The sequence below is a fragment of the Zonotrichia albicollis genome, chromosome 10, assembly GCF_047830755.1.
Source record: "Zonotrichia albicollis isolate bZonAlb1 chromosome 10, bZonAlb1.hap1, whole genome shotgun sequence".
Classification (NCBI taxonomy): Eukaryota; Metazoa; Chordata; class Aves; order Passeriformes; family Passerellidae; genus Zonotrichia; species Zonotrichia albicollis.
The window spans coordinates 34485248-34497479 of NC_133828.1; the positions used below are offsets into that span (position 1 = coordinate 34485248).

At 36.6% G+C, this 12232-nt stretch overlaps 1 protein-coding gene across 1 annotated transcript in view; it reads left to right on the forward strand.

The window, feature by feature from the left end:
- PTPN4 (protein tyrosine phosphatase non-receptor type 4) overlaps positions 1 to 10941 on the forward strand; it is a 113274-nt gene extending 102333 nt beyond the window's left edge. Inside the window, exons 26-27 of the mRNA XM_074548757.1 lie at positions 1767 to 1902; positions 4367 to 10941. Coding sequence (XP_074404858.1) covers positions 1767 to 1902; positions 4367 to 4453 — 223 coding nt within the window. The 3' untranslated portion in view covers positions 4454 to 10941. The remainder of the gene's footprint in view (positions 1 to 1766; positions 1903 to 4366) is intronic.
- The last annotated feature ends 1291 nt before the right edge of the window (positions 10942 to 12232 follow it).

Sequence of the window (12232 nt, forward strand, 5' to 3'; positions counted from 1 at the left end):
AGAAAAGAGATGGATTATCACAGTTGAACATAATTTACCTAATTGGCCCAACTTGGTGGCTGTTGGGAAATATAACCAAATTCCAGCAGGGAGTCAAGCAGAAGGAGCCCAGGTGTTCCTCCATATGGTGCATGCAGTCTATTTTTAACATCTCTTCAGTATAATGGGACAGGACATTAGTGCAACAACATTTGTTTTCAGGACTAAGCCACCAACTTCAGTGTGAGGAATCCAAGGAGCTAATAGAAAATTATTTTATTTTGTACAATAATAATAATTTAAAAACAAAATGGTCCAAACCCATAGAGATTATAAAGCAACCAATACCTTAAGGAATTGGAAAGGTTTTTGTTAGATTGAGCTGCATAAACCACTAGTTTCTGATGTTGTGTCATGTGGTTATTTTTATCTTTACAAGTTCTTACTAGTTTTGTTGAACAGTTTCTGATTCTTGTTCTAGATGAGATAGGAACCACCCATCCTGTCCATGCCCTTCATGATTTTCATGCCCTGTCTCAGTGTTCTACTCTGTCAGTCAGTGTTTGCATTCTTTAAGCTGAAGAGTCCTCCCCTACCTCATGTGTGTCGTAGGGAAATGATCACATTTTCCATCGTTGTTGCCCTCTGAATCTTTTGAAATTGTAAAATGAGTCATTAGGTTCTTTGACAGTTACTGTTTGTTTGTGCCTGGATTTGATAAAGCATTCTGCACTCAAGTTCTATACATATAAATGCTAGAAGTATAAATATTACTGAATCATTTTATATAACCAGCACATGTACAGCTTGTCTTAAAATTCTTATGACATCACTGAAATATAGAGTAGCTTTAATGCCACCTCCTGGACAAAGATTTAAATAGTAGTTTAGCTAGAATTAATTTGAAGTAACTCTTTAAAATCAGAACAAGTGACTTTCAAAGTTTGAAATGTTTATATTAATCACTTAAGATCCAAATAATTTGATTTATTGTATGAGTTAGGATAATGCCAGCATTTCAAAATATGTATTTGTTCCTATATTCCAGTATGGAGAAACATTTGTTGTCCATTTCAAAAATGCAATATTAATTGAAAGATTTGAAACTCTTCATTCAATTCAAGGCTAAATATTCAGTCTTCAAGGCCTGCCATTTATGGAAAAGCCTATGTGTACATAAAACAAAGTAGATGAATCTTTAGATTTGTTTTATTTTTAAGGAAAAAATATTTTTCTGTAAGCTCTCTTGATAGTTTTTCCATTCTGAGATGTGTATGTTATGGTACTTCCTTGTCTTGAAAGGGATTGCTATCATGTATTCTTTTTAATAACAGGAAAACAATCCTTATTGTCACCCTACAGAGGTTTCTAGTAATTGTTGTTTTACTTGGAAATAGGAAGGTATGCATTGCTTGAAGGACATGAATTTGATTTTATTGGCCCAACATTGCAGAAACCATTTCAGCAACGGTCCAGCTGACCCAACGTGTCCAGCTTGCACTGGTGTTTTGTTGTCCCCTAGATGTCAGTGTGGTTTGTAAGGGATCCTGGCACACATCTGTCAGTTCAGCTCGGGGATTGGCTGGGTCAGGCACTTCCTTTGCTCTGCTCAGCCAGCACTGAGGCTGCTTCCAGACACAGGCACAGCCAGTCCTGTCCCTGCCCCAGCACTATGGCAGCCACAATGGGCAACCCTGAGAATCCAGGAGAAGGAAGCTCTTTAAGCACGAGCTGTACTCCAGACACTTGATTTCATTTTCCACTTTGTGTTTCTGTTGCTGTTGCAGTGCTGGGATTGGCCGGACAGGGGTTCTGATCACGATGGAGACAGCCATGTGTCTCATTGAGTGCAATCAGCCTGTTTATCCTCTGGATATTGTGAGAACCATGAGAGATCAAAGAGCCATGATGATCCAAACACCTGTGAGTATCATCCCTGCTGTTCTGGGCTGCAGAACAATTTCCTGTGATCCAGTCATACTGCATGGGTTTTTAATGCACTTGTTGATCAAAATGCAGAGATCACCTTTATCCAGTGTAGCTGTAGCCTTGGCTCCAGGTAAAAATAAATTCCTAAGACTATTGGAAAGGAGCAATTCTTTAAATTTCTACAGAGAAAACTTGAAAAAAGGGCAGCAGCTGTTTCAGGGATAACTGGCAAATAATGACAAAAAGGTCAATTTTAAGCAGCATAAAAATCACTCAGAGAAGGAAGAAGGAGCTTTATTCCAGGTGTTAAGAATGGGAGTAGTATAAAAGATAAACACAGAAAGATCCAAAGTATGCAAGAAAAAACTTTGGTGATGAAATTCAGTGATTTTATGATGCCTTAGTTGTAATGGAAACAAGCCTTAATTATGCTCTGTAAATGACTTAAAGGGAAGTTATCAGAGAAATAATATTTGTAAAAATCAGTATATTAAATCTCATGTGAGATGCATCAAAGCAATCCTGAGTACCTCCTTTTTTAGTCTTAAAAAATAACTTACTAAAGGATTATTTTGGGGGTTTCATACCTTAAGATACCAGAACTTATCATGCACCTGTAAGGTTTAGGTTTTGTAAGATAATTCATGTATTATATTTCAGATTTGTAAGAGTTTTAGAACAGATTTTGAGACTTGTTATTCTATCACTCAGGTATTGCTTATCTCTAAAAGCAGTTTAGTGTAGTGTTTACATTTTTAGAAAGTTCCTAAAAAGGGTGGAAAGTTTGAGTGGTGTTGCCTTTCAGAAAGAAAAAAAGAAGATTGGATTTTTAGTTGTTCCAAACTTCGGATAGTTGCAGGTTTTTTTATTTTTTTTGAAAGGGTAATCATGAGTAATTGGTGTAGTTTTACTCACAGTATAAAGCATTTAGAGAAAAAGCATCTTGAAGGAGAAAAGGCACTAGATCCAGTATTGAATCACAATTACTTGAAGGTAGTTGCTGTAGTAATTTTCATGTCCCCGCTGCTGTTCCTTGAATAAAATTTGAATAAAATTTTTTTGTTCTTCAGAGAGTATTAAGGCTGACAAAAACTATGTATGTCTCTTCATTTCTAGTTCATCAGTCATTCAGTGCTGCTGAATTCGTGTTCCAGTACTCATGTTTCACTAAGAAGTTGTATTCAGGTAGCACAGGAAGGATGAGAAAGGTGATGATACATGAAAAATAGCAAAGGATGGCTCTTGCTGTTTGTGACAGCTCTTCAGGATGGATAGCTGTCTCTCTAACATATGTAGAGGGGGAGAAAGTGTTATTAGTAAAGGTAGGAGTTGCAGTGGTGAGAGTTTTAACTGCATTTATTCACAGTATGTGCTCAATATAATCTGGTGTAATATAATCTAGTTTCCTAATTTTTCTTAGAAAACAAAAAATGTCAAGATTCAGTGGAAAGCGGGTGTTTAGTGCATCGGAGGGAGAAGCTCTAATAAAGCAATTGGGGTTTTTTAGGTTCCGTGCCTCTCCGCCGTTCCCGCTCCTCCCCGGCAGTGCCGCGGTTCGCTCGCTGTCCGCGGGGGGGCGCTGTGCGCGGCCGCTCCGCCGCCCTCGGGGCGCGCTGGGGACCAACGGGGATTTACCCCCCAGGAGAGAAATGAATGTTTCATATACACCCGGCAGGATGGCAAATAATGGCTCTAGTGCTAGATGTGTTCATAGGTTCATCTCTCAAGGTCTGACATCACTAACTGCTGCATAGAGAGGGCTGTTCCACAACACTGACAGTGCAGCTGTGCTGCAGTTCTAACCAGCATAGACTTGTTGTGCAGGATGCAGTGTGAGTTGTGGTACTTTGCATTTATTTCAGTTTGTTTTCATTATATTCTAATTTGATTGCTGTCGGGTTTTTTTAACTCTTATTTGAATAAAACAAACTGTTAGTCCCCTCTGTGTATGCAGGTGCAATGCCTTGAAGAGTTCAACATTATATAATGTTAAGAAATGGGAGGTTTGGGTTTTTAAAACATGAAACATTTCTTTTAAATCAGATTCTGACAGGGAGGTGCCAGTAACATGCCTGAGTTAATGTAAGTATGAAAAAGTGCTTTGAAACTATGGCTTCTAAATCCAATGGTATGGAAACCTCAGGTCAGTGAAATTTCAGCAAGGAAATAAAGAGGAGAAAATTGCTAAATAGGTGATGTTGTAATAATAATACTGGGGTTTTGGGTTATGACTTTCGGTATATATTTCAAAGTGCCATTCATCCTATTCTTCTGTTGAGAAACAAAATGCTTTCATCTAAAGTTCCTTTTGGATTATGTTTCCTAAACTAACTTTGAAACACAGTTCTTGGCCTGTCAAGAGAATGGGGTGGGGAAATCTTAGAGGCCTTTTCTGTTTCCAAATGACATTTTTCAATTACATTTCTTTTCAATTTACTGAATCTACTTTCCTTTTCAGAGTCAGTACAGATTTGTATGTGAAGCTATTTTGAAGGTGTATGAAGAAGGATTTATTAAACCTTTACAAGCATCACTGCATAAGTAAAGAGCAAAAAACCTATGATATCAATTGAGGAATCCTGTCCTCTATAATGAACTGGCAACATTCTTTGTGCCATAATACTGCTTGCAGGAAATGATAGTGAAGTACAGCAAAGAATTGACAAAGGACTTTGAAAACTTCAGCACTGTTGCACTTTACGTTGAAACAAAATCAGTCTCTGAAACTCTTCTAACCTTCATCTGTTTGAAGACTTTATTTTCGTGATTTGCTCCGAACAAACCATGGACTGAAAGAACTGATTGTGTTCAGGGTAATCGCTGATATTTCATTGTAGTGCCATATACTGCGCTTCTGGTTGAATTGCTACAAACAAGGCTTGGAATTATTTCACTCTGTTTTACACCCATGTCTCTTAAAATGAAAAACAAATGAAAAAATACACTAAGCCATGGTCTTTTTCCAGCGCTAGGTTTATTTACTATGTACAGACTCTCACAGTTTTGTTTTTTACAACATTAGCAATATTGCCAATACTAGATAGATACACACTGCCTACTGATGCAGCACACTTTGTCCTACACCCTTACTAGAGACCAGCTGGTTGTTAGAGGAGAGCTGGCATCTGTTAACCCAGCAGTAGCTGCATAATGCCCACTTACCAGCATCTTGTACAAAATAATAACAATAAAAAATTTAAAAAACCAACACATAAATAAACAGCATTTCTTTGGCACAGCTTGTGTGTCATACACTGGTGTATTCTGATTTGTGTGACTTCAGATTATGTGATGGGAACTAGTGCATGCATTATGTCTTAACCCCTTAAGTGCCTTGAGACTTACAGCGTACATCCAGTGAAAGGCACTCATGATTCCATGGGGGTGGTATTGTCCTGTCATATTTATCTCAATGGGTTCAGATTTTTTAAATGGCCCTTGGTGCTTGGAGTATGTTACCACAAGGGGTCATGGAAATACCATTCCCTCTTTTGTTATACAAGTACCTGTGTGCTACTGTCTGTAGCAAAAGCACCTCTGCCAACTTACGGAATGAGCATTGTATGCTGCTGTGCTGTAATTATATCAAAAATCTGACACATTCCTTCATTCCTTCCAACTAGTAACTTACTAGCATCTTACTACAAAATGCTGGCAGGTCATTAGAAGCTGATACCTTGTTTTATCCTTTTATTGAGAATAGCTGTTTCACTCGATTAGACATAACTCTTTAATAGCACTGATAATTAAGTTGAACTTACAATCAGATGTGACTAAATTCCATTACCTTCTAACTAACCTGTTCAGTCCTCATAGTTGATTTCAAGCCATGTTCGTACAGGTCTGCCTTTTATTTTATTTGTTTGGAGGGGAGAAGGGAGGAGAACACTATGAAGTTACCCCAGAACTTAATTTTAATTTCATAATGACCCCAGTCGCCTTCTGTTATGCTTGTGCAAAGTTGTTCCGGTTGGTATGGGTTGCATCTTATTTAAGTAGGTAGAAGATTTGTAAGAAGTGTCTGTCTGATACAGTATCTGAGCTCATTCTAAAGATGCATAAGTGTCCCCATTTTTAAATATTTTTCTAGTATAGGAAAAACCAAGTCAGAAGCAAGGTACCCAGTGTAATATACTGTAAGAAAAAAAACAGTCACTTACTTGACTGCCCTCTGACAGCATAACTTTGTGCCCTCTATTTAAAAGTTTTAATTTATTGTATTGGTTTCCTGAAAATGTTTATCCATTAAATTTTGTTGTAAGCTATATATATATAGCATAGAATTTAAATGGAAAGTTCTACGCTAAATAATTTTTAACTATTGAAGAATTATATTGTATAATATACTTTGTTCTATGGACATTTGAAACAGATCAGCTATGAACTATTAAATGAAAAGGGATTCAGGCAGCGTGAAATCCTGGCTTATGACTTAGTAATGAACAAGAACTACAATGCCAAATGAAAGAGAGTTTTAAATATTTTTAGAAAACAAAATAATATTAGGAGGGCTGTGGCCCTGTTACTTATATTTCTAGATTTGATGCTGAAGTCAATGTTATCCCTCAGTGAAAAATAAATTTTACAAGAATATCTGGATCTGAACTGAACTGAAAAAGAGTAATATGGTAGCTTTAATCTCAGTTATATTTTAAGCCATTTGCAACAAATAAAAATTCGTTTTTATAATTCTTTAACTCCCATATGATGAGGTCATTAGCTGAGTTACTGGCTAGTTAGAAGGTTATATTGAACTCAGCACTTAATGTCCAAAAAAAAAAAAAAAATCGTCTATTATACTGAAAGAAATTTTCTTCATAGTTAAGTTGTAAACAAAAATAGCATTTGCCCTGTTATCCTGAGGGAAATCAGAAATGGAGTTTATGCAGCATTACATAGCATTGGTATATCACATATTTAAATATTCTTATATAAAATTACCATAGCAGTTCAAGTTCAAAAGCCCCATTTATACCACAATTAAGTGAGGGATATGTATTGGTCATCTGTCATTACTGTTTTGATTACAAACACAGGCAAAAATAATAGATCTCCTCAAAATTTTCCTCTGCACTGACTTGTAGTTTATTAACTAGCTGCACTGGGGAAAAAAATTGAAACAAAGTACCTATTCTTAATGAATTGGCCATTAGCAACTGAGTGGCTTTTGGCTTCTCCAAAGCCAGGATAAAGGTAACCAAAAACTGCTTGGGAAAGAGAATAGCACTGAAGCCTTTCTGCAGCATAAATCAGTCATTTAAATTTTTCTACCTGTTGTGGTATAAATGGCCTTTCAAATATTTTTATATGGCCAAAAAAAGCAAAACTGCTTAATATTTTACTTTGGGTTATGAAGATCTGTATCATCCTTAAGAGTTTTTTAAAGAAGTTTTTGTATGTTTCATGCTGTACAAAACATGAATGTATCTTTCAGACATAATGACTTATAGACCTATATGTGATTGGTGTTATGACTGTTGGATTTTATGAATAATTATTTTCATACCGTTTGATTAGGAAAAATGTTGGGTGGGTGTGGGAAAGAGTATGTTTCTAACACTTCCATGATGCAAATCCAGTTAAAGAAAAAAGAAAAGTAGTTTTCATTGTAAATAAGAGCAATATTATGACAAATTTGTGCCAATGTAAAATGTTAAGATTTTTTGTTTTACTTTTAGGTTCAGATTGAAAACTACCACTACCATCTCTTGTTTAAAATGGATTTGAAGGGGGTTTTTTAGTAGAAAGACATGGGGCTCTAGTGGGGGCTTTAAGTGGTTTTTGGGAGCATTTTTTACTTTTGCTAAATATGAAATAAGATACAGGTGTTATTTAATAACCACCTACAGACTGTCAGCCAGTCCACTTTGAGAAATACTGCATTAGATATCCCAGGTAACTGAGAGCTGAAAATTTCATTTATCCTGAACTTGGAAGCATTTGGTATTTTCAATCACTTGTAGGTCTTAAGAAGTAAAATATTGCTTTTATGCATTTTATTTTATCTATTCTCTCCCTGTTATGAGAAAGACAACACCTGGGGATTTTTCTCACTAGATTTAATGCTAGCTGACATTTCTTCCACATTTCTCTGTTAAATCTCAAAAGCTTATTTGCCATATAGATAAAGCAATAACACTTCTTCTAGAATATCCGATTACAGTCTGGCACACCATCTAGTAAAGAAAGGGTGAGAAAGCAGTTGGGACATTAAGGAACATGAGGAGGTTGTTAGGGAACTTGTGTAGTTGGCAACTTTCCGTGGAGACCTTCCAAAAAGCTTCATGGTACCTGTGGGAGGGCCAAAATGCTGCAGATGTGCTGCAGTTGTGCTGCCCAGGGAAACAGGACAAAGGGAAGGTGTGGCACAGAGATGTTGGAGCTCCAGGCATGCTGTGGAGCTGAATTATGTGATTTTTTATGCTTATGCAGTGTGTGCAGGTATGTGGGTGATGTTTGGTGGCTCAGGGAATTAGCATGAGCCTGAAAAGCTCTACAGATCCACCAAACCAAGCAAAAGAAGGTTGTCCAGTACATGTGCTGTAGTTTTGACTGTAGAGCCACTGTGCAGGCAATCAGCAAGCCCCTCAGCCCTGAGGATAAAAGGAGTGATGTGGTTATGGTCCACATGAAAATTTTGCATATTTGGACTTCCACCAAGTAGAGGAATGATGTCCTTTAATATCAGGTGCAGTCTTTTTTGTAGCTCACATCTCAGGTCCCCAGTTAGCTGAGTTGGGTGTATTTGCCAATTTTAGTGTACCCATCTTTTTTCTTGAGACTGAAAAAGTTCTTTCCCATTGCTACTTCTAGTGCTAGGATCCAGTATGAAGATCTGGTAAAAACATATTCATTGATTAACTGTGGATCTTGCATGAATATGCAGGTATTTATAATTAGTGGTGATTTGGAAGCTGTTAGAAGGAGGAAATGGTTGGTTTGTTTCAGTGTAACTGTTCTGTCCAGTCTCTGTTATCCCACTGCACTTAGGCACTTGTTTGTTTAGAAGTCTGCAAAGAAGGCCAGTTCCTTATCACTGGATTTTACCTCTGTGCTTGTTACTCCCACAGGTGTCTATCTTTTCATAGAATTTCTCCTGCTACAAGTTTTGATCTGGTGCATAAGCTGTAAGTTCTGGCTATTGGCTTTGGCATGTTTTGCTCATTGAGATTTCAATGGTAAAAAAGAGACATTAGCAACTTTCTCAAAAAAAAGCTGAAATATTCCATTTTTAAAATTTAGACATTTTGATTAGTACCCTTATTTGAAAAAGCCACTAAAATGTCTGATTCTAGTCTGCTGTAGGAAGACTGATGGTTCACAGACTGGCTGGCAGCTTGTTAGTTGTGCTATTTCATATTTAGCAAGCTTACACATTTTAAAGGATAATTTTTTTCAAAGTGTTTTGATGTTTGAATAGTAGCACTTTATGTCATGCTTACTACTGACTGAACTATTGGACAAAATAAATTGGGTTTGGAGAGATGCTTAATGGGTTTCTGTACAGAGATGATTTGGCTTACACCCTGGTACGAATGCTTGCTGTTCTTGCAGCCATTTCTTGTTGATTGTTCACGTGTTTCTGAGGGATTTTCAGAAAATAGATATTAATAAGATAATTCTATCATCTCAATTTTCCTGTCTTAATACAAATATGACGCCTACATTTGGGAAAAAAAAAAAACAAAAAAGAAAAAAAAGGTGCAAATAGAAACTTACAGGGTACTTGCAAATTTATGCGATCTCTCTCATCTAGCTGCAAATTAGCTATGTTTACTGTAAATGTTTCTGCTAAGCATTTTTTTAACATTAGATCAATTACCTGGAAATCAGTATTCTTTTTTTTTTTTTTTTACTTAACTTATTTGAATTTTGATAACTAAAGATAATGCACAACAAAGTTTAAGGAAGTTGTCACCCTTTTGCACCTAGGCCAGGGGCCTGAGACATGAGTGAGAGGGTTAAACAGTTTATGTTAAGCTGTTTTGTTCTTTAACTAGAATATATCCACAAGGACTAGACTGTAAATGATCCAGTGCAATTATCTCATTGCATTGGGGCACCACAGTAACAACCCATAATGATGTTACAGGAAAATTAAGGTAAGAGAGTGAAGGTTTTATCTTCTCCAGTGTATCCAGATTTGTTTTCCATTTGGTTTGCTTCATTTACCAGTGATCCCATTTTAACCAGTCAATTTGGCAGGGCTGTTTGTGTAAGGTTTGGGGGTTTTTTTCTGTAACAGGTGCTATACTATGTGTAAATACAAAGGGAAGAGTATTATTTAGTTCCATCATTAACAATCAGATGGTGGCAATATTTTTGCCAGTTACTTCTGGTAATTAATTTGCATTTCCAGCTGTGGATTTCAGTTGTCAGATTTCATCTCAGTTTCATACTGCTGAATGATGGACTGCAATGTGGAGTAAATCATCTCAGAGTTGAACAGCTCTTGCATTGTTCAGACTAACTCTTGTGTATCTTTATTAATACTGGGGGGATGCAAAGGCTCTTCCCATAAGTAGACTTCTGCCTATAAATTTGTTTAAAAGCACATGAGGGGGAGGGAAAAAACAAACCAACAACCTAAATGCATCATCTTGGCTCAGCAGCAGCCAGGGGGGTTGATTAAAAACGATGGAAACCTGAAATTGGTCAACACTGGACAATGTGAAAATAAATTCAGCTTTTGTCACTGCAGCTACTGTATGCTTTAAAGGGCCTTATGTATTTGTCCTCATTTTGATAAAATTAAAATTCTTGCCATTAAAATTATACACTAACTTCTACCGAAAACCAGCAGTTCCCAGGATAAATATGCTAATTAACATTTAACAAGTCTTGTTTTAGTCTTAAGTAAAATTTCATTCTATTATGTGAAAAAATGCTGTTATGCATATTTTGTGGATATATTTAATTTCAGTTGACAAATAGTTGTCTAGGTACAGACTTGAAAATATATATATAGTTTACTTGTGGATCTTAATTGTTTAATTGCAAAATAAAGATGTGCTTTAGTAATTTAAAGTTTAATATTTTTTTGCGATTTTCTTGCTACTGTACACACGGTTTTGCTGTGCCACATTTATATGTGTCTGGTGCCAGATAATGTTCACCTTGTATTTTCCTTCTTGACATTGTATAACATAAATACACCCCTGTGGGTTGTGCATTAGAAGAGGTTGCAAACTATCAGGAATTAAGTTGCTGAGTTAAAGCATCAGCCCAAGTTTTTGCCTGAAAATATGTAAATACTGCAAGATCTGCTCTAATGGAAAAATAACTTTTAAATTACCTTTTATGCAGTGAGCGTATTTGAGATAGTGTTCAGTAGAGATGATAATCTGATAAACACGATAGAGATGATAATCTGAGGGTATGATAAACACTGATGTGAAGAACAAAAACTCCAGATGGAAGCTTGTGATGAAGTATTTGCTGCCACAAAGTGAGGGGATGTTCAAAACAAAAGTGGATAAAGATAATGACAGGACTTAGAACACAAGACAAAATTCTTGGGAGGGATGAGTGTCTGAGACCCCTGTATGTTCTTAATTCCACTGATAAATACAGGACTTTAAAGTGAGGACAGGGTGTTTGGATTTGAAGTACAAAAATATAAACCAGTGGGAAAGCACTTTAAGGAGAAAAACAGATGTAAGAAGAGGTTTTTCAATAGAAGGAGATTTGTTTAAACTGGAATAGGAAGACTGGATATAAGACAAGTAGCAGATAACACAGCTGAATGTGTACTGTGCACACTTGGACTGTATCTGAGTAGCAAAGAGCCAGGAAGAAGCAGGCTGTAATTACAGGAAGAGTAGCAAGAGGGTGGTGTGAATTAGAAATTGCAAAAATGAGTAACTGAGTCATTGTGTCACTAAAGCTACAAGAAGGACATAACCTTTGTGAATGACTGAGTGGAAAGAAGCTCAATTTGAGGAATAGTTGAAGCTGGTTAGAACATTTAGGGACAACGTCTAAGAATTAGGGAATTCCCTACAATTCTTTGTCATATGGTGGGAGAATGTGAACTGCTGTAGACTTAATAGGCAGGAGACTCCCATTTGCCTGGCAGATCTCCACTACAAACTAAGCATCTTTGATATGCAAACCATTGGTGAGTTGATCTGAGAATTCATCAGATATCTGCAAACCCTCAAGATAAATTAATTTTCCACATTAAATATAGTAAGATTATGTATAGTGTCTTTGGGAACTTTATTGCAAACTCCCACAGGTATTTCATGACAGGCTACTGAGAGCAAGCATAGTCCCTGCTCCTCTGATAAAAAGTATATATCTAAATTCCCCCCCGTTTTGT